Source organism: Zalophus californianus, chromosome 1, assembly GCF_009762305.2.
Source record: "Zalophus californianus isolate mZalCal1 chromosome 1, mZalCal1.pri.v2, whole genome shotgun sequence".
In the NCBI taxonomy this organism is placed as follows: Eukaryota; Metazoa; Chordata; class Mammalia; order Carnivora; family Otariidae; genus Zalophus; species Zalophus californianus.
In genome coordinates this window covers 68,685,979-68,706,562 of record NC_045595.1, presented here as the reverse complement: position 1 = coordinate 68,706,562, position 20,584 = coordinate 68,685,979, and the positions used below count along the sequence as shown (strand labels likewise).

General features: G+C 44.6%; 1 protein-coding gene across 2 annotated transcripts; it reads right to left on the bottom strand.

The window, feature by feature from the left end:
* Window positions 1-12,335: 12,335 nt before the first annotated feature.
* Window positions 12,336-16,183, bottom strand: EIF1B (eukaryotic translation initiation factor 1B). 2 transcript variants are annotated; one of them, XM_027587555.2, is made up of 5 exons: window positions 16,125-16,183; window positions 14,856-14,957; window positions 13,726-13,889; window positions 13,209-13,310; window positions 12,336-12,790 (listed from the first exon to the last, which is right to left on the bottom strand). In XM_027587555.2, the coding sequence occupies exons 2-5, from the start codon at window positions 14,884-14,886 to the stop codon at window positions 12,746-12,748; spliced, it is 342 nt and encodes a 113-aa protein (XP_027443356.1). In that variant the 5' UTR covers window positions 14,887-14,957; window positions 16,125-16,183; the 3' UTR covers window positions 12,336-12,745. The 2 variants fall into 2 exon arrangements, with proteins under 2 accessions (XP_027443356.1, XP_027443355.1); XM_027587554.2 differs by lacking the exon at window positions 16,125-16,183 and having other exon boundaries at window positions 14,856-15,151.
* Window positions 16,184-20,584: the final 4,401 nt, after the last annotated feature.

Sequence of the window (20,584 nt, the reverse complement as noted above, 5' to 3'; positions counted from 1 at the left end):
TAGTATCATATAGCCAGAATGAGGTGGTGCCAGGATTGTGGCTCAACAGTTGGGGTTTGGAGTCTGTCAGTCACAGAGAGAGCAGACAGAAAAATCCAGGTCTTTTCAACCAAAGTCCTAGTGACACCAACACTGCATGGGCCCCAAAGGCAACTCTAAACGTTGTTTATTTTTCCCTCTCCCTCTCCAAATTGAGCAGGGATGTGCTTTGTGACTCAGGATGAATCCATAGATGCACCTTTGGTCTTAGATGTAGGCTTTAATATGGCCCTGACTACCTGGAGGGGGTGTCCAAGGCTTTGGGGGCCAAGTGGCCTCTGTCTCAACTCTCACTCTCCTGCCTATTTTGGAAATAGCTCTTTAAACAGGCTTTCGTCCATTGTTCCTGGGCTATGAATTTTACTTGTAAGGCCTTCTACTTTTAGGAGCTTCAGATAAGAACCGGCTTTACATCAGGGAGAAGTGTGGTTTTGCAAAATGCTGTTGTAATCAGAACAAGCTACTGACAGAAGTTTCTTCGTTCTATGTGTGATCTCTTTATGTGCCATGTTTCCTGTGTCATGTTAAGTTAGGGTCCACAAGCTATGAACCCTGGGCCACTTCCAGCCTGTTGCTTGTTTCTCCGTGGCCAGTAAGTTCAGAAATGAGGATGTTTCCATTTTTAAATGGTGGAGGACAAAATCAAAAGAAGAGTAGCGGCTTGTGACATGTGAAACATCCATGAAATTGAAATTTCAGGGTCCATAAATAAAGTTTTATTGGAACACAGCCACATCAACTCTTTGACTACAGTCTGGTAGCTTTCTTGCTTCCAAGACGAGTCAGGTTGTTGAAACAAAGACCATCTGGCCATTGTGAGAATCTCTGCAACACACAGAAAGCTCACTTGGGTTTTAACTTGGAGCTCTCTGCCTTTGGGCGCTTAGAGCCTTCTGTCTCCCACTGAGATTTCAGGAGCCAGGGTGGGTGACACTGTTGGGTTACAGAGTCTAAGGTACTGGTATTGCAGGGGAGGAGAAACTTAGCTTTTTTCCTTATCCCTCTGGATCCTCTGCTGGCGCCTCATAGATTGGGCAACAAGAGACAGATTAATAAGAGAACAACAAACAGAAGTTTGTTAACAGGTGCATCACATATACACACAGGAGTACTCAGTGATGAGTAGTTCAAAGGGATGCTTAGCACTTGGGCCCATGTAGCATCTTAGCAAAGAACAGTAATTTTGTGGAGAAGTGGTAAGAGGAAGGGAGAAGACTTTGAGCTTCTAGGGGCAGCAAATTGTGGGAAGGCAAATGTCAGCAGAAACCAACGGTGCAAAAAGTCTCGTTAGGTTTGTTGAGTAGATTTCTCTGGTCCTGTCTCCAGGCTGATAATGGTCTAGAGTTGTCTCCCGTCCTTCCTGGTAGAGAGATGAGGGCTGACACCTTTACAAATTTATGTCCTGCTTTTAGGCAAATGGTGGGCGGGGCTGGGGGGCGGGCAGAGGAGAGCTTTTCTTGTGTCTGCCTTCAGCTCAAAATAATCCTTATGCCAAAGTGGCATATTTTAGGGTAGCATATTCTGCTTCCCTTCATTATAAAGATAAGATAGGGATGCTATGAGCTGGGAAGATAATTATGGCATTTAGTCGCCCAGGAATCAAGCTCTCCCCACGAGGTCCCTGAGAGAGAGAGAGACCTGTGCGCAGAACAGAGCCTTGCCCATGGAAGGCAAAGTGACACTTTAACACTAGATGAAGTCTAGGGGGCCCTGAATGCCAAAACTATCTTGAAAAAGAACAAATTTGGAGAACTCACGTTTCCTGATTTCAAAGCTCACTACAAAGCTCCAGTAATTAAGAAAGTTTGGTTTTGGTGTAAGGATAGGCATGGATCAATGGAATAGAATTGAGAAACCACAAATAACCTCTTGCTTATAGCCAATTGATTTTTTAAAAAAGATTTTATTTATTTATTTGACAGAGACAGCGAGAGAGGGAACACAAGCAGGGGGAGTGGGAGAGGGAGAAGCAGGCTGCCCGCTGAGCAGGGAGCCCGACGTGGGGCTCGATCCCAGGACCCTGGGATCATGACCTGAGCCAAAGGCAGATGCCTAATGACTGAGCCACCCAGGCGCCCCTATAGCCAGTTGATTTTTAACAAGAGTGCCACAGTCACTGAATGAGGGAAAGAATAATCTTTTCAACAAATGGTGTTGGGACAACTGGATATCCACATGCTAAAGAATGAATTTAGATCCCTACCTTACACCAAATACACAGACATTAAATAAAAATGGACCAACGGGGACGCCTGGGTGGCTCAGTCTCCCTCTCCCCGTTCCTGACAGTCCTGAGGGACTCACAGGACAGCCTTTCTGGCTTCTTTTGAGCTCTATCTGTTCTGAATTCCCTGACCCCTCTCTGCCCTCTCAATAGTGAGGGCTCCTGTCAGGCATGCCTTGGCCAAGATGATGCCCACTTTGACCCTTCCTGACCACTGTTTCCTAATCTGTTCTATCAGCCTCAACAGATGATGCTCAAGAGGAAGGCAGGGGAGAGGGTGGGGCGCCTGGCTGACTGTGCACCTTACATAAATGAGATCCTTTAGATTCTCACAACCACCCTGGAGACAGGGATCGTTATACACATTGAGCCTCTGAGAGGTTCAGTGACTTATACAAAGTCTCATAGTTCTGGGTGACACCTGGGATTCAAACACAGGTCTGCCTGGCTCCAAAGTTTGGCTTTCACAAACTGCAATGGAAACACCCAAAATTTTCACACCTGAGTCTGGAGGCAAGATCCTAGGGAGTAGGGTCTATCAACCACTGCAGGAAGAATAATTAATGGCATAAAAAATTGTTAATGGGAGAGAAAAAAATCAACAAAATTAGCTGTAAAATGTAATAGGCTAATTCCACTGTCATTATAAAAATAACTATACCAAAAAAAAAAAAAAAAACCACCACCAAAAAACAAAACCTAAAAAGCTCTAAGGTTATACACTAACATGATAACAGTGGGACCCCTGCATGGTGGAATTATGGGTAACTCTTATTCATTGAGCTCTTCTGGATTTTCTGTGTTTTCCAAAAGACGTGCAAAACCCACACATTACAGAGATAACAATAAAAAAGTTTAAGGTTTCATGAAGAACAAAAGGTTTACGCTTTCATTTAATGATTTCCAGTTCTAATGGCCAAAATATGAAACTGTCTTCCCTTGAGTGTAGCTAAAAAATATTTTCTTTTTTTTTGAAAGGGATGATATGTACATATTTTTCAAAAATTGATTTGAAAGAAACTATAATAACCCTTTGAGATATGTTAAAAAATTTTTTCCACTTTTTTTTTTTTTTAAATAGGCTCCATGCCCAGCATGGAGCCCAATGCAGGGCTCAAACTCACAGCCCTGAGATCAAGACCTGAGCTGAAATCAAGAGTCAGGTACTTAACTGACTGAGTCACCCAGGCGCCCCTCCACTTTGATTTTGTTTTTAAATTTTGTTGTTTAGATTTTATTTTGTTTGGTTTTCACAAAACAGAAATTTAAAAATTTTGCCAAATCAATTAATTTTTAGAGGTGCCGGCTTTTGAACATTTCCGAAAAGGGCAGAGAATATCCTCCAGTAAATATTATGGAAATAAAAATCATTCTCAAGTACAGAAGGCTGTTCTTGCTGATTTGCAAGAGTTCCTTATATATTCTAAAAACTAGCTCTAAACATTTCATAGATTTAGGCCTTATAGTATATTCTCTCATTGTCTGTTAACTTGGCCCAGTGTGTTTTTGAAAAAAACACAGTCTTTAATTTTAACAGAGACTAAACCATCAATTTGTCTCCTTATACTTTGTTTTGAGGTTCAGTTAAAAAATTCCTTTTCCCTCATATTTATAGCAGCCTTATTCACAATAGCCAGAAGGTGAAAGCAATCCAAGTGTCCATCAATGGATGAATGGGTGATCCAAATGTGACACATACATACCACGAGTATTTACTACTCAGCTTTAAAAAGGGAAGAAATTCTGACACGTGCTACCACATGGATGAACCTTGATGACATTGTGCCAAATAAAAAGTCAGTCACAAAATGAAAAATACCGCCTGCTTCTGCCTGTATGGGGTATCTAGAATAGTCAAATTCATGGAGATTGAAAGTACAAAGGTGGTTGCCAGGAGTGGGAGGAGGGCAGAGCTGGGAGTTAGTGTTTAATGGGTACAGAGTTTCAGTTTTGCGAGACGAAAAGAGTTCTGTGGATGGATGGTGGTGACGGCTGCACAATAAGGTGAATATACTTAATGCCACTGACTCCACTTAAAAATGGTTAAGATGGTAAATTGTAGCTTATGTATATTTTATAATTGAAAAACCTCCTTCTAACTAAAGGGTATTATGCTAAGTGCAATAAGCCAATCAGAGAAAGACAATCATATGATCTCACTGATACGTGAAATTTGAGAAACAAGGCAGAGGATCATAGGGGAAGAGAGGAACAAATGAAACAAGATGAAACCAGAGAGGGAGACAAACCATAAGAGACTCTTAATCTCAGGAAACAAACTGAGGGTTGCTGGAGTGGTGGGGGGTGGGAGGGATGGGGTGGCTGGGTGATGGACACTGGGGAGGGTGTGTGTTGTGGTGAGCGCTGTGTGTTGTATAAGAGTGATGAGTCACAGATCTGTACCACTGAAACCAATAATACATGATATGTTAATAATAAGAAAATAATAAAATAAAATAAATTAAAAAAAGAAAAACCTCCTTTTGCATCTCAAAGTCACAACACATCCCACTAATTTTTTTGGTTACCTTTATATTTTTGTCTTTCACAATTAGATTTTTAATCCATCTGGAATCCACCATTATTTACGGTGTGAAGTAGGGACCCAACTTTTTCTTCGTTTAGCCAAATTTCCCAATACCTTCAACTACACAATCCATTCTTTCCCCCAGTGGACATCCACTGTGATAGAGAAGCCTTGTGGTAAGAATATAACTAAGTCTCCTACAGCATCTTAGCAGGCTGGGGCACTAGGGTAATGTTGGTGAATGGGAAAGGGGCCTGGCACCCAGGTCTTTCCAAGGCCCTGGTAGAATATGCCCCTGCCACTCATTGTGCCAGTTTTCTTTCTCCTAGACCTGAATTCCACTCCTCTGCACTCTAGAGAGACAGCAAGGGAGACAGGCAGGGTGAGGAGACTGCTTGCCAGGAATAACCATTTTCAAACAATCCATTGACAAAAATCATAGCCCTTTGCCATTTCAGGGATGCACATGCTTCTTCACAATTGGGAATGATCCACAGCTAAGTGATATAATTGGACTGGAATTTCCCAAATGGTGAGTGGAGGTCAGAGGAAAGGAGATTTAGTCATTTGTTCAATAAATATTTACTGAACACCTATTTTTTTCCCAGACCCGGTTCTAAGCACTGGGAGTGGGAGATACAGAGGTGTCTTAGGTTGGGTTCCCAAAGAAGGCTGTGATAAGGATTTAAGTGCAAGTAGTTTATTTGGGAGGTGTGCTCAGAAAGCACTGGTCGAAGAATGGGGAAATGAGGCAAGAAAAGAAAGGAAGCCAATAAAGGGTGCCATATTGACAGGTTATCATTTTGGGCAAATGAGGTCCCATCCTGCTGGGGAATTCTGGGAGTCAGTATAGAACATGCTTCCAGGTTTTCCCACCTGAGGGTGAGGGATCTGGGATACTATGTACCAACTACCATCCATCATTAGTTGAGGGCTACTGAGGCAGGGGGCAGGGGCAGCTGTTAAGTCCCTAGTCCTTCTGTCCTGCCCTGTGTGGTGCCAGCATGCTCCCTTGGCCAGAGAAAGCCCTCAAGGAAAGGTCACAGATGCTTGTATCTGGAGCACCCAGGGAACATGTACAGAATGGTGAGTGCCAAGGGGATATGGGTGAGGCACTGACAGCATCTCCTATAAGATGTACCTTACATGTTAGTGGTGGGAAGATGGAAAGTAAACCAGCAAACAATTAATGAACAAGATACTTTTGAATAAAGATAGGTAGTACAAAGAAAGCAAAATACAGGATGTTTTGTTAGCAATGGATGGTGGGGGGCTTGTTTAGACTGGGTAGTCAGGTTGGCCTCCTTGAGGTTTGAACTAAAACTGAACGACAAGTGTGCCTGGGTGGCTCAGTTGGCGGAGCGACAGACTCTTGGTTTTGGCTCAGGTCGTGATCTCATGGATCGTAGGATCTGGACTCCAGCTTTGGGCTCTGTGCTCAAAGGGGTGTCTGCTTGAGATTCTGTCCCTCTGCCTCTGCCCTCACTCATTGTGTGTGTGCTCTCTCTCTCTCTCTAAAATGAATAAAATTTTACAAAGATAAAATGGAGTGACAGGAAGAGAGATGGAGGGGGGCAGAGCATCCCAGGCAAAGTGAACACAAGTGCAAATGCACTAAGGCAGGGGACCAGTATGTCTGGAAGTAGAATAGAAAGTCAGAGGGGTGGATGGCAAGAACAGGAGGTAGGCAGGGAACAGGTCATTGGGATGCCATGAGCCCCTGTAATATGTTCAGCATTAATATTAAGCACAGTGTTCCCAGAAGATTTTGTGCAGAGAACAGACATAAAATCTCATTTGAATTTTATAAAGAATCTTCAGGGTTCTGTGTGGTCAATGGATACAAGCAGATCAGTTGGGGGGCTACTAACTGTGAAATCAGTGAAAGACAATGATGGCTCGAACTTGGAGTAGGTCAGAAGATGTGGGAGGGAAGATGAACATAGATATATTTTGCAAATAAGAACTAGAAGACTTGAGCAGATTTGGATGGGAATGTAGGCAGTAAAGGAAGCAAAGATTCAAAGGTGATTAAGTTTTAGGCTCGAGTTATTTCGTGGACGGTGGTACCATCTGCTTAGATGAGGCACACTGGGAAAGGGAATGGGAGGGAGGGGAGGATGGAGTCAATATTTCTGCTTCAGTCATGTTGGTCATGAGATACCTGTTTCACATCCAAATAAATGGATGGCAAGCAGGCTGGTTAGCAGCTGAAGGGGATATAGGATCAAGAGAGGTTTTCTTTCCTTCTGTCTGAAAGATGGGAGATATTACAAGTATTTCTACCTGTTGGAAAGGATCCAGCAGAGAAGGAAGAAATGGATGATACAGAGAAAAGAGAATAACTACAGTGGTAATTCATGGAGAAGAGGGGACAGTGCCCTGGACACAAATGGAACGGTGGGTTTTGAGAGGAGCAAGTACACGTCATTCATTATAAACAGAAGAGAGGACAGTATGAATAACTGCGTGAGCTGGGAAGGCTTGGAGCTGGAAAAATGAGGGAGTTTCAATTATCTCAGTGATGGGTGATGTAAAGCCTTCGGCTGTGCAGGATGGAGGGTGGGGGCCAAGGGAAAGGGAGAAACCCCCATTTCTCTCCAGCTACTTCCTGCTGCTCTGTGCGGGCATGGAGTCAGTGGTTGAGTTTGACAAGGGTTGACCTCTTGACAAATGAGTGCAGAGAGGACCAAAGGAGGTGAGGGTATTTGCAAGGAGGCAATTGTGATAGTAGGCCAGGGAATCCATGCTGGGTCACGAAGTCTGTATTACCTGAGCAGATACATGAAGAACACTCAGAGCTGTAGACTGCAAGCGTTGGAAAGAGGTTAACCATTTTTACTTTTATTATAAGGGAAGTGAGGGAATGAGGGGCAAGGCTTGGTAAAAATGTGGAAATTTCAAAGGATCTGTTGGAGAGAGAGTACACTTTCTGGTAATACCTCCCCTGAGCAGGGATTCCCTGGTCAGGGGCCCATCTCATGAGGCTGACGCTGATCGTGTAGAGTCAATTCCCTTCAGTACAATTTCGAGGTTGCCCTGAGCTACCGTTAGGCCTCCCCTACTTGTGAAGGTGAGGGTCTGCAAGTGGGTCCTGTTCTGGGTCTAAAGGACCATCGTGTATTGTTGGCCTGATGAGCTTCTGGGGAATCCAGTCATCACTTTTCCCAGATAAAAATCGCCAATCTTCAGGTGATGCCCCAAGTAGCCAAAGAAGGCACACTAACCTTTGACAGAGGTTTAGATCGAGAGCCCTACATATTTAGGTTCTCTGTGTATGCGTAAAGCTCTAGATTGTGTTCCTCAACAGATGACAATTGAGGAGGAGCCTTCTTTCTAGTTTAATCACCCATCCTCTGGAGGCCATAAACAGATGTCTCTGTTTACATTTGAGTTAAATTCCTCCTAATAACACTGTGGTAGATAGTGGGGGAGGCAGCTTTATATATCCCCTGGGCAAGACTACAGAAGCATTTTCTTGTCTCTCCCATGGAAAAGCAAATCGCAATAGATGTTTATGGCTGGTAATGATAAAGGATTGGCTGGATCAATTTCTGCCTACCATTTGAGGGATGGCAAAATCAAACTTGTCAGCTGGTGCTTTAATGATGCCCCCAACAGCCGAAACTTCAGTAATCTACATTGAACTGCCAGGAGTGAGCAAGTTTTTAAGTGGCCACAAGGGGGTGTCAAAGGACTACACACTTGCTCTAATCAATCCCCTCCCCTCCCCCCCACCCCGCTTTAATTCCCTGCGTTTTTTTGTTTTGTTTTGTTTTTGGAACCATCTATTTCTTTTTTTTTTTTCTTTTTATTCTGTTATGTTAATCACCATACATTACATCATTAGTTTTTGATGCAGTGTTCCATGATTCGTTGTTTGGGTATAACACCCAGTGCAATTCCCTACTTTTTAATAGCACAATTTCCCGGGCACACTATGTTGTTTTATTTCAACAATCCTGGTCTACCAAGTAGGTCACCAGTGGTTCCTGTAGTCCAGTCTGAATATCGGGCTAACGTTTCCTGTGTTTTTAACACGTCAGTGGCAATAAAGTGCTCAGAGTGCACTCAGTTCTTGACCAGGGAGCAGGTGGGCCTTTTTTTCACTTCAAAAAATTATACTACTCTCCAAATCCTTGAGGTCTTCTCTGCAGAATTTGTCATGGTTTACATGGATTAAAGTACTTTCTGATTCTGTATCCATTGCCATATTGTATGCTGTCCCTTGCCCGAAGGACTCAGGAGGTGGGCCTGGGGTCCTGGCAAGAATGGGTGAAGGACACATGGAGACAAACCTGCAGGTTATAGCTAGCCTCCTTTTAGACCATTCTGGAGGCTCAGTTCGTTCAAAACCCTCCAGGCTGGAGTAGAGAGCTTCAGCCTGAAGCCCAGTTTGGGGGCTGAGATCACTTAGATTCCCTGTGGGGTATTTTGGCTTTGAACTTTAGTCCCCTTTTGTGCCTTCAACAACGGTACCTATCTAATTGCTTTTTGCATGAAAAAAGTCTGTAGGTTGTTCCTTCTTTTGAGATGAAAGCACCAACCATAATTCTAATCATGCCCTCTATTCATTGGGAACGGAGCTACAGACCCTTGGCAGATCTACTGCTCCCCTGCTAGGTTCAAAATCAGACAGATGAGCTAAGAGGTGACCCACATGGGTGTCCTCACAGCCCAGGCTGACTTTAAATGGCCATTTCAGTTCTCTGTATAGGTCAGAGACTCCCCACAGGCCACACGTCATTGAATACAGAAGTGCCTGGATTAGGATTGTCCGAGGGCAGTTTGAAATTCCCTCCTCTTTCTGGCAACAATTCCACTCTGAATGATTCTCCAGGAGTGAAGTAATACAGCCATTCCTCTGATTAGCTTTACTTTTTCCAAGTTTCCATTATCAAGAAAAAAATGGAGTTAAAATGCCAGCATAGCCATGTGAAAGAGCTGTCAATGCTGAGGGTCCCTTATGTGGTTTTGCTCCTGCTTAAGTCTAGCTGATTCACTTGGCCCCTTGATCCCAGACAAGCACCATGTGGCCTGGCTGTCGCCTGTCAAGTAAGGGCAGCTGGTAGCAATCTACAGCAAATGACGATTCCCTTGGTTTTAGTTACAGCAGGGCCACGCCTCCCTTGTTTCCTTCCCACAAGGAATTCTGGCTCAGTAAGGGGAATCCTCAAGAGGCCCAGTGGAACAGTCTAATGAGGTTGTGGGCAATCTGATGAGGTTCGTTTTTCGTGAGCTGTAACTACCCATTCCTTTAGCTGGAGCCCTGCCGGTGACAGGTGGCACACGGAAGTCCGTTTGCATTTTCTATTTGTCATTTTTGTTAACTGCCATCTGATTGGGACTAGAACTGTTCCTTCCATGTTCCAGCTGCCCTCTTTCTAGGATGGTTGAGAACAGCTATTACTTGAATGCCTAAGTATGTAGAGCAGGCTGCTTCCCCAGGCTACTCTCTGCCTCAGGGGGTTGGAGACTGAAGGGCAGAGGACGTCCCTCTAGCAGCACTTTACTCCAGGCTGTGCCTCAACCAAAGGTTCATTTCCTAATGGCTTCGCCGAGACCTCTGCCAAGTCTAGAAGGTTAGGGACAAATTTACTTGTCCTCTATTCACTATTTTTCACTTTGCATCCTGAAGTACAGACCATTAAAGAAACTGCAGATCTAAATATTCCCACATGGGGAGCACAAGGAGGGACGCCCCTCAGCTAGTTATTTTTGCTGCATTTAAGACGTAATCTGTTTTCCCTCCTCAGTTATACAATGCTGCCTAGTCCCTTTTGCCCCTGAAGCAGACAAGAGCAGTTAGCCCTGCTCCTGTGCTCTTAGGTACCGCCAAGGCTGCCAGTCAGAGAACTTTCCCACATGAGAGTGGTATGTATTCTAAGCTCCTTTGAGGAAGCTTCAGGAAGATTGCAGAAATCCACAGATCTTAATTATGTCCTTTATTTCCATTGCGTTGCAAACACAAGAAAGAAGAAAAGGATACTTGATCTGTTCTTCTAAGGATAGGGACTGCCTTACAGGTGAGAAGTCCAATCAGGTGTCTGGGGCTCACCGGCAGAAGGGAGATCAAGAGAGGTGCTCCTCAAAGAAATCGTTTTGCTCAAGGCTTTTGATTCAGCCAGTGGGAGTGGCCCGACACATTGAGGATGGAGAGCTCATCAAAGGGTGCCAAGATCAGGCGGCCTTTCTTATAAGCTTTCTCTCTTCCCTCCACCTTCTTCGTTCAGTTCTAAATGATCAGTTTTTCCTGGGCACTAGCTTGGCTCTCGTATCTATTTTAAAACATTACAATGAAGAGGCAACTCTTGAACATACGTTAACTTAGGTCTCTGCTTTATCATTTTCATAAACTACTTCCATGGCACCTCTCAACTAGAGGTGGAATCGTTACAAAATGTTACAGGCAGAAAAATGAGAATTTCTCAAGTTGGAAAATGCTCCTAAACTGCTTGATCTTCTTCGTCAAATTTTTTCAGAAATGAGCCTCTCAAATTTAGCGCTATATTCCAGTACACTCACTTGACAGTGCCAGTCTTTCTAGGAGTAGCATGGGGTGAGAAAGTAACAAAACCTATTGCTTTAGTGTCTTTAAGAGGTAAACTATGGAGGCCGATTTTGCTTTTCCAAAAGCAGTATCATCAAAACAGGGGCAAGGGTTCAGCTGGTACAGAATATAGTGGCCCAAGTGAGACATTTCTCACATTATTATTCCACCACATTAAGCTGGAGTAGGCACTTATGGATGCATTTCTTCATCTTGGTGAAATGGATTTAATGACGGCTTGTATAATGGAGCAAATTATTACTACTCAATAAAAAGCAGAAGCGTGGAACTCAAAGATGAGCTGCAGAAATCTTGTAAGAGCTGCCCCAACCCGCACGCATGGTCACCCATGGTCCTCATTTCCTTTGGTGAAACACATACCAGAACCATGATGTAGTGAAAGAACATGAGTTTTCTGGCCTGGAAGCCCTGAGCTGGCACCCTAATTCAGTCACTTCCTGGCACTCTAGGTAAATTAATCTCTGCACCTCCGTCTTCCATCTGTTAGACAGTGATCCCACCCACCAACACTTGCTGGACAGTGCCTGTGACTGAATTTATTGTCTGTCAGGAGCCTACTGTATTACCTGGCACTTAAGGACAGATTTATGTTGGCAGCCCAGGAACATCATCAATAAAAACACATAAAAGAATTCCATGTGCTAACACTTCTGAATTTAAACTATACTTCATATTCTCTTTGAAAGTTTAACACTACATTCTGATAAATCTTGGCTCTTGGAGAGCTTATACTCCTGTTCCTATTCTTATCTTTAAGTCAGTAAATGAAGAACACAAGTTACATAACAAACATTCCCCTCCAGCTTTGGGTTTAACAGCAGGTAAAAACTAATTAGAAAGAATACTTGCCATGACCTGAGCTGAAATCAAGAGTTGGACGCTTAACCAACTGAGCCACCCAGGCGCCCCTTAATTAAAAAAAACAAAACAAACAAACAAAAAAAACTTGCAGAAGGAGAACTCCAACTATGAAAGACAAAATATGGGTATTTACTTGCTTAGATTTGGGAGCCTAATTGCTCACAAAAGGATTCATAGATGTTTCTTTATTGTTAAGCTGCAACATACATGGTTTAATACAACAAAAAAACATTTAATCAAGTGAAAAATAATAAACTGAACAATAAACACTCAAAACAAAATATTTTCCATTGGAAACATGTTAAGATGAATATGGGATTTCATTACCATCTTACTGCAATTTTCTTATGTGTTACTAGCCTACATACCCCATGTTTTCTGTAATCATGCAGGTGTGAATGGGAGTCTGAATGATTAAATACATGAAAAGTCCGTTTACTGCAGAGAATCATTTCACAAGGCAGCCAAACTGGGTTTAGAGAACAAAATTATTCAAGAAATTCTCCACGTATTTAGGTTCATTTTAGAATCCGTGAACCTTAAGCTGTTCCTCCTTGACAATGCCAACCTGCAAAACAAAATTTAACAGAATCACTCTGAGAAATGTATGTTTCATCCCTTAAGAAAACATGGAGCGCTGACTATAAAAAGAATCATTGTTAATAGTCTATGGCAACACTGTTACTTGTGGTGTTAACTGTTAACACTAAACAATTCCACACACACTTAAAATACCTTGACATGCCCCAAAACTCAACTGGCCATGTAGATACAGGAATGATCAGGTCACTTGAATGACAACATAAATGAATAAAGGTTCTACTGACTTCAAAATAAGTACCAACTTTGTATTTCTCTCTCAATTTACCAATTTACCTCATTCATATGATTTTTTTTTTTCACTAAGAAGGAAATAATTCATGCTGCCCTTGAACACAATTTTGGAAGCAATCTCAAGGTTGTACATAAAGCACCCAAGCACTCACCTCCAAGAGAAATTGGCAAATGTTTTTTCTTTGGTCACCTTGAAGCTGAATAACCTCTCCGTATTCAGGATGTTCAATCACAGTACCATTACAGGCGAATTTCTGGAGAAGAATATGTTTAACATAACTAAAGTCAGATACAATGAGATTTTATTTTCACCGTAAGACTAATATCGACTATTTCAGTAGACCTGATCATGTTTAAGAAACAGGTTTTGTCTCCTGTAATCCCCAATGCTACCAAATTAATCTGTAAATGAATCAGCAGGAAACATAACGGAGATGATTCTACTTGGAACATCAAGAACAGAGTATTTCACATTTTGTTTGAAAGCCATGAAAATATTATTTTAAAATGGGAGACAACACAAATATCTGGGTGTTAAGAGAATGAACACAGCTTTCTTGGGTCCAACAATTTTTACCCACACTAATTAAGAGTCAATCAAGTAAAGGTGTCCTATTCAGAAGTGCATCAAATAACTATAGTTTAATCTTTTCTTCCCAACATCTTTACCTTTTTGAAAGCTTTCACAAGTTTCTTTTTGTCATAATCATCTGCAATGCCCTGGACAGTAGTCAGTGTCTTTCTGCCGTTCCGTTGCTGGATTCTTATATGAATGTAATCCTCAGTCCCTGCCGGGAGTAAGTCGTCACCCTTAGTTGCATCAGCAAAGGGGTCTGCAAAGGGATACAAAAAAATATTCCAAAGCAGAAAAACATCTTTTAGTAAGTAACTTCCAGATGTAGGGCACACTACAATCTAGACAGTAAAGAAGGTTCTAGTGCCTCTGCTATTTTTGCGGGTGGGGATGGGAGGGGGTAATGGGGGTGGGGTGTTAACAAAACCACCAAGGTACTCTCACAAAAAGAGGAAAAATATAAACAGCTACGTCCACGGACACTGAATAGAAACGTTGTTACAGGTAGATTGGTATCACTGAACGCAGTCCTCTAATGAGAAAAGTGGTTTTAAAAACTGTAATTTTATAGCTACTATAAAAATGTGCGTCATCTCGATTACATTGTGATGACAACAGAAACATTCAAACGTGTCCACCCCAATCATTTAACCGTAACGGTGCCCTTAACAAGTAAAAAAGAAGATACCTACATATACACATACGCACATATACGCATCTGTCAAGAGGCGTAATTTTACAAATTACTACGCAAATAGAGAAGCTGGACCGCAGCCCTGTGACAGATCAGAGGCCCGGATCCGCTTCTTTAACTAAATGCCCCCAAGAGCTGCTCGAATCCGCTCCGACCACCAATGGACGCAGATCCCCAGCCCCCGGCCCGGCATCCCCTCGCGAGGAGAAGGGCAGGTCCAGGAGCGGCGGGCCGGGCTCGCAGAGGCTGCGGCGGCTCAGGCGAGGCGGGAGCCGGGGCAGGGACCGGGCAGGGGGCTCCGCGGGAAGGGAGCGGGGCCCGCGGCCGTCCTCGGGGAGGGGGTCGCCAGGGGCCCAGTCGCCATTTTCTGGGCGCCGAGACAAAGCCCCACTCGGGGTGCGGGGAGGGCAGCAGGGGGGCCCCTCGGGGCTGCAGGCCGGCCAGCGGCCCCGGCGAGAGCGGGTGGGGGCGGCCGGCCGGCCGGGAGGCGCGCGGGGGCAGGGGGCGGCGGCGGTGGCGGCCGGATCTTACCGAAAGATTGGAGGTTCTGGATAGTGGACATGCGATACTAGTGTGAGGCCGGTGAGGGGATAAAATTCCTGCGGGGCCCGCCCGGATCACCGTGTCTGGAGGCTGCAGTGGCGAGAAAACGTAAATAAATAAGGAGACGCTTCGCCCTGGGGCTGGGATTCGGCTGGAGTGGCGGCGGCGGAAGCCGGGAGGAGGCAGGAAGAGGCGAAGGAGGAGGCGGAGGAAGAGGCGGCGGCCACGGAGACCAGGACGCGAGAGAAGAGGCGGCGCTGTGGCTTCTCCCACAAAATGGCCGATGGAGGCTATTTAGCCGCGCCCGCCGCCCCTCCCTCGTGACCCACCCGCGCCGGGCATCCTGGGACTTGTAGTTTTCTGGAGGCGGCAGAGCCCCTCCAACCCGCGGCCGGCGGGCTTCTGGGACCGCAATTCCCGGCAGGGAGCACGCCCTCCGGCGCGGGTGGCCGGGTGGGGAAGGATTCAGGGGGCTGCGGGACCGTCGGGGCAGAGCCGGCGGGCTTTGGGGGCTGTGCACTCCCCGCGCTCGGGCGCTCTCCCTGACTCCCTTTCTCTCGCCAGACAGCGGCGGCGCCAAGGGGTCAGTATGGGGGGACATTCTTCGTTAGTCACCGTCGAGGCTTGGGGTAATATAAGTAAAACCGGGGTGCAGAAGCAAAACAAGTTCCCTAGCCCTGGCTTTCGACTCGTCAGCCGCCGCTCATCACCTCCTGCATCGCAAACCGTCCCCCCCACCCACCCACTCTGACCCCGGCCCCTGGCCCCAGTGGCGGGAGCCGCGTTAGTCCCCACGGAGGTTGGAGGTGAGAGAGCCCCTTGACCACCCCCAACCCCCGCCCCGGGTTGGTCTGTTCTCCGATTCCCTAGCGCGGTGGTTCTCAAACTCCAGCGTGCATCTCCCGGAGGGCTTGATAAAACACGGATTGATGAACCTCAGAGCTTCTGTTTCAGGTCTGCGGTGCGACCGACAATTGGCAAATCTAACAAGCTGCCAGGAGATGCAGATGCTACTGGTCTGGGGACACACCGCAGAATCACTGCCCAGCTTCACCAGGGGCCCGACATCCAGCGGGGGCCAGTATGTGTCATCCGAACATACCAAAAAACCAGCCTGTCAACTTGGACACAGAACCTTGAACAGGATAGGTGCCAGACATAAATTGGAAGTTGAGCTCAGCAAATAGGTTAACTGATACAGAGTCAGGTACCAGGGCTGTAACATCTTATCGAGAGAGCTACACACAGAAAACAAACCTGAGACTTTGGGAGTGGGCTCACCCAGGCAGGTGCTCAATTGTCAAACTTGGTTGGCTTTCTGGAAGGAAAGAGAGAGACTAAAGTTTAGGAATTCTTTATTTGTGTGCCATGGCAGTCCTGTGAACCCTATGGACCCCTTCTCAGCATAAGGCTTTAAGTGCATAACAAAACATGGAGGATTACAAAGCAAACTACTCATATTGAAATTAAGAACAATACGTTGATGACACAGTATTGTTTCTTTGCTAATGCATTAACTAACAAGATCTAGTAGCAGGTCTAACAAGTACTAGAATTTCAAAAAGGTGATGAAAGATATTTTGAGAGACTTGTGACATCAGAAATGTAATATGAGGGGCGCCTGGGTGGCTCAGTTGGTTAAGCGACTGCCTTCGGCTCAGGTCATGATCCTGGAGTCCCGGGGATCGAGTCCCACATCGGGCTCCCTGCTCAGCAGGGAGTCTGCTTCTCCCTCTGACCCTCCCCCGTCTCATGCTCTCTATCTCATTCTCTCTCTCTCAAATAAATAAATAAAATCTTTAAAACAAGAAAGAAATGTAATATGAAAATACCTGTTCTATTAGTGCAAAGTGGCAGGTTCATCTAACACCACTGTGGTGTTGCCAATATTCCTAATGGGGAAATGCTAAATTTTGTTATAAAAAAGGAATAAACTGAAGCATTTAAAATCTAGTCTTTTTGGTTCTAGTAGGTACTAACCTAGTCGAAGGTGATTATTTCCTGCCTTATTTCAGAAAGGAGTATAGATCACTTGTAGAGAAGAGTAGTATTGACTAAAAGAAGCCGGAAAGAATAGAAAAAAGGTAGAAGAGTTGAAAAATGAAAGCCCCAAAGTTAGAGTTAGACCCCAGGCCTGGATCTTAATTTCCTAATGGTTAAAACAAAGAGAAAATTTGTATAGCTACAGGATGAAAACATACCGGTTGCGCAGGAGGAATGACTTTGCCTGGCCCTGAGCCACAGGAGCTGTTTTTCTTGGGCCCTCATAAAGGGGACACTGTGATGTAGTGGACAGCATCCCCAGCAGTTTGCCTACTGCGAAGACAATGGTGGGTTTTACGCAGCTGTTTTTTCTGTCTGCTAGTTATGAAAACGTGCTCTCTGGTTAGAACCTCGGGTCCTCATCCATCCGGCTGTGGCGGGTGGGTGAGAATGCGCCCCTCAGATTTCCTGCTTCGGCGAGCATAATTGATCAACAGCCCCAGCCACTGCAGCGCAGGCCCGTTCTCCAGATGAGGGACTCAACTGATGGACGACTTTCATCATGGACTCTCCATGGGCCTGGCTGAACTTTCCTAGCCTTGGGCTGAGATCCAAGACTCTTCTTATTCACCCCTTCTTCCCTCTCTCCTTCACAGGGTCACCTTCTCTGACTCCTTCCTCTTTCGCCCACAGGTGTTCCACCAATAAATCTCCTGCACATCTAAACCCATCTTGATGTCTGCCTCTCAGAGGACCCAAACTGATACACCTAACCCCCTGCTGGGTGGGACACAAGGTTCCGCCTCTGCTGTATACCGTTGCACAGAGGCCATAAGAAAGAGCATGAGTTTCAGTCCAACCTTGAGTTTCCAGCTTATGCATGTAGGGTTCCAGCTTGCTTGGATCTTCTCTTCCTTCCCTTACCTTCCCACTGGACTCTGTATCAGATACAGAGGTACAGTCTTTCAGAAGCTGTTTAATGATCCCTCACAATTACATAAGCCAATTCCCTAGAACAAATTCCTTTCCGTATATTTGCACGTGTTCAACAGAGAAGCAGAACCAACAAGAGATATATACAGGCACTATCCCGAGCCCTGTGTGGGTATTGTGTACTGTTCCTCTAAACTTTTGGGTGGTTTCCTTACATTTATGTGCTGATCAGTATTGTGCTAAATACTGGAGGAGGGCCCAAGAACTCTTTAGAGTTCCCCCTCTCTCTGAAGCTCTTTCCAGTACTCTGTCTGTGGACTCTAACTGCCTTGGGCTCTTAACTTCTTCTGCTTAACCTAAGGAGTCTGCTGGTCTCTGCCCATGTTTTCCTTGAAACTCTTTCAAGGCAGTGAGCTAGGCAATCGCAGGGCTCACCACATTTCTTTTCCATCTTTTAGGGATTGCTATCCTTTGATACAGAGTTTCTTGAAAAACTGTTGTTTATACTGTGTCCTGTGTTTTGGTTATTTTAGGTGGAGAGTAAATTCAGTAGATTCATTTTGGTTGACAACAAAAGTCCAGTGCATGTATTTTGAATTAATGAATGAGCTTCACCTTGGCATCCATCCTGAGATTAAACCCTTTGCTATAAATGTGCCTGACACTTGGATGTTGCAGTGACCTTGCCATATGGAGGTGCTACAGTGGTGTAAATGTATGCGTGTACAAATTTTTTATCCACCAATGGTGTAAATTTCGTATAGTACTAAAAACTTGTGCTTCAGAAGACTTTTAGAAATGTGTATTTCTATTTATTTTTTATAAGATTTTACTTATTTGAGAGAGAGAGCACAAGCAGGGGGGAGGGGTAGGGAGGGAGAAGCCAACTCTCCGCTGAGCAGGGAGCCCGATGCGGGGCTCCATCCCAGGACCCTGGGATCATGACCTGAGCTGAAGGCAGACGCTTAACCAACTGAGCCCTCCAGGTGCCCCTGGCTTTTAGAAATGTGTATTTCTAAAAGTGTCATTTTATAGCAGGGAAACTTTGGGTGGGGAAATGAATCAAACTATAAATTATGTTAACTGAGTGCTCGCTTTGGCAGCACATATACTAAATTATGTTAACTGAATTTCTGTTACATTAGTTTGCCCATCTACCCACTTTTATACTTGAGAACTTGCAAATTTTCTTAGTATATCCAAGTACTGTGGAGGGCATTAAATATACTATGAATATTTGGTAAATATGAGTTGACCCACTTTATGGCTAAAAAGAGGAAACACATTCTGAAGTGAGGCACACAATAAGTGAGCAAAGGGAATTACTAGTGGTATTTTGTAATCTTCAGCTGTGGGCCAGGAAATGTGCTAAGCACTTTATATTATTTTATGCTCTTCATAATAAAGTGAAATGGGTTTTATTATCCTATGTTACAGGTGAGGAAACTGAGACTCAAGAAGTTTAAACACACAAAAATGTTTATTACTTCTTCAAGAATGCACAGCCAGTAAGTGGCATAGTCAGAATTTGAACCCAGGTTTGTCTGAAACTGTACTTCACTGGTCCATGTTCTGCATGTTTTCAATTGGCCAGATTTGCTTATTCTTTCCCTGTAAAAATACTAATAAACATGGTATGGCTTGAGCTGTATGCTTAACCTCCATAAAGGAGTCAGAATATAGGAAAAAGAGCATAGAATTTGGAGGCAGACAAACCTGGGTTCAAATTCTGACTATGCCACTTACTAGCTATGCATTCTTTAGTTCGAGCTTCCTGAGAGTCAAGGGGTGGTGGGGAAGAAATGGGATGTATTTTAAGACGTAGGACTGATTTTGGAAGAGAGTCTATAGTTGCATATCAAAACTAGATGTTGAGAGGGAAGTATTGAACAGAGGAGTGTTTCAGGAAAGAAATCTGTAGAAGGTCAGTAGGAAGAAAATCAGTTACTTCAGTTACAAACAGATGCATGGAAGCGGGGTGGGGTGGGGGAAGGAGGGGGGGAAGGAGGGAGGGAAGGAGGCAGGACAGGGAAGAAAGGCAGGCAGGATGCTCTGTGCAAAGAACTGCATCCATATGACAACAAAAGTGAAAAAAGCCAAGACACAGTGGACGCTTAACCCAAGTAGAGTTTAGGACCTGGTCAAATAGAGGCCCACCCATTGTTCTAAAAAAGGTAAATTAGCTGTCATATTTCACATGAAAATTCAGATTTCTGTCTGCACTTAAAAAAAAAACTACATTGACTGCTTATCTTAAAAGAAAAATCAGTCATGGGGCGCCTGGGTGGATCAGTTGGTTGAGCGACTGCCTTCGGCTCAGGTCATGATCCTGGAGTCCCGGGATCGAGTCCCACATCGGGCTCCCTGCTCGGCAGGGAGTCTGCTTCTCCCTCTGACCCTCCTCCCTCTCGTGCTCTCTGTCTCTCATTCTCTCTCTCTCAAATAAATAAATAAAAATCTTTAAAAAAGAAAAAAGAAAAAAAAAGAAAAATCAGTCAAGGCTGATCTGTAGATACTTCACTTCCGATTGTCCAGGCAGTGGGACGACGTGAATGGAATGATGATGAAAAACAACAAATGAGTTAAGAAAATATTAAAAAAAAAAAAAAGGTAGAGCCATACGTGACCTGGATTGTTTCACCTTAGGGGACATTTTTGGGAAGAGTTAGTGCCAAGTGAAAGGGCAGAGTCATGAAGGAAGGAATTCGTGTCTTGTATTAAAAAGTTAAACTGAACCGTTTTGGCTGGAGGGAGCGTCTGGCGGTACCGAATTGTTGGCTCCTCTTCCGCGTTGGGTTAGT

Bases quoted from the DNA above. Each gene is read 5' to 3' on its own strand.
- EIF1B (XM_027587555.2), bottom strand. From the start codon at position 14,886: ATGTCCACTATCCAGAACCTCCAATCTTTCG. The intron at 13,890-14,855 runs GTAAGATCCGGC...ATCCCTTTGCAG, and splicing joins CCAGAACCTCCAATCTTTCG to ACCCCTTTGCTGATGCAACT. The intron at 13,311-13,725 runs GTAAAGATGTTG...ATTCTTCTCCAG, and splicing joins TTGTGAAAGCTTTCAAAAAG to AAATTCGCCTGTAATGGTAC.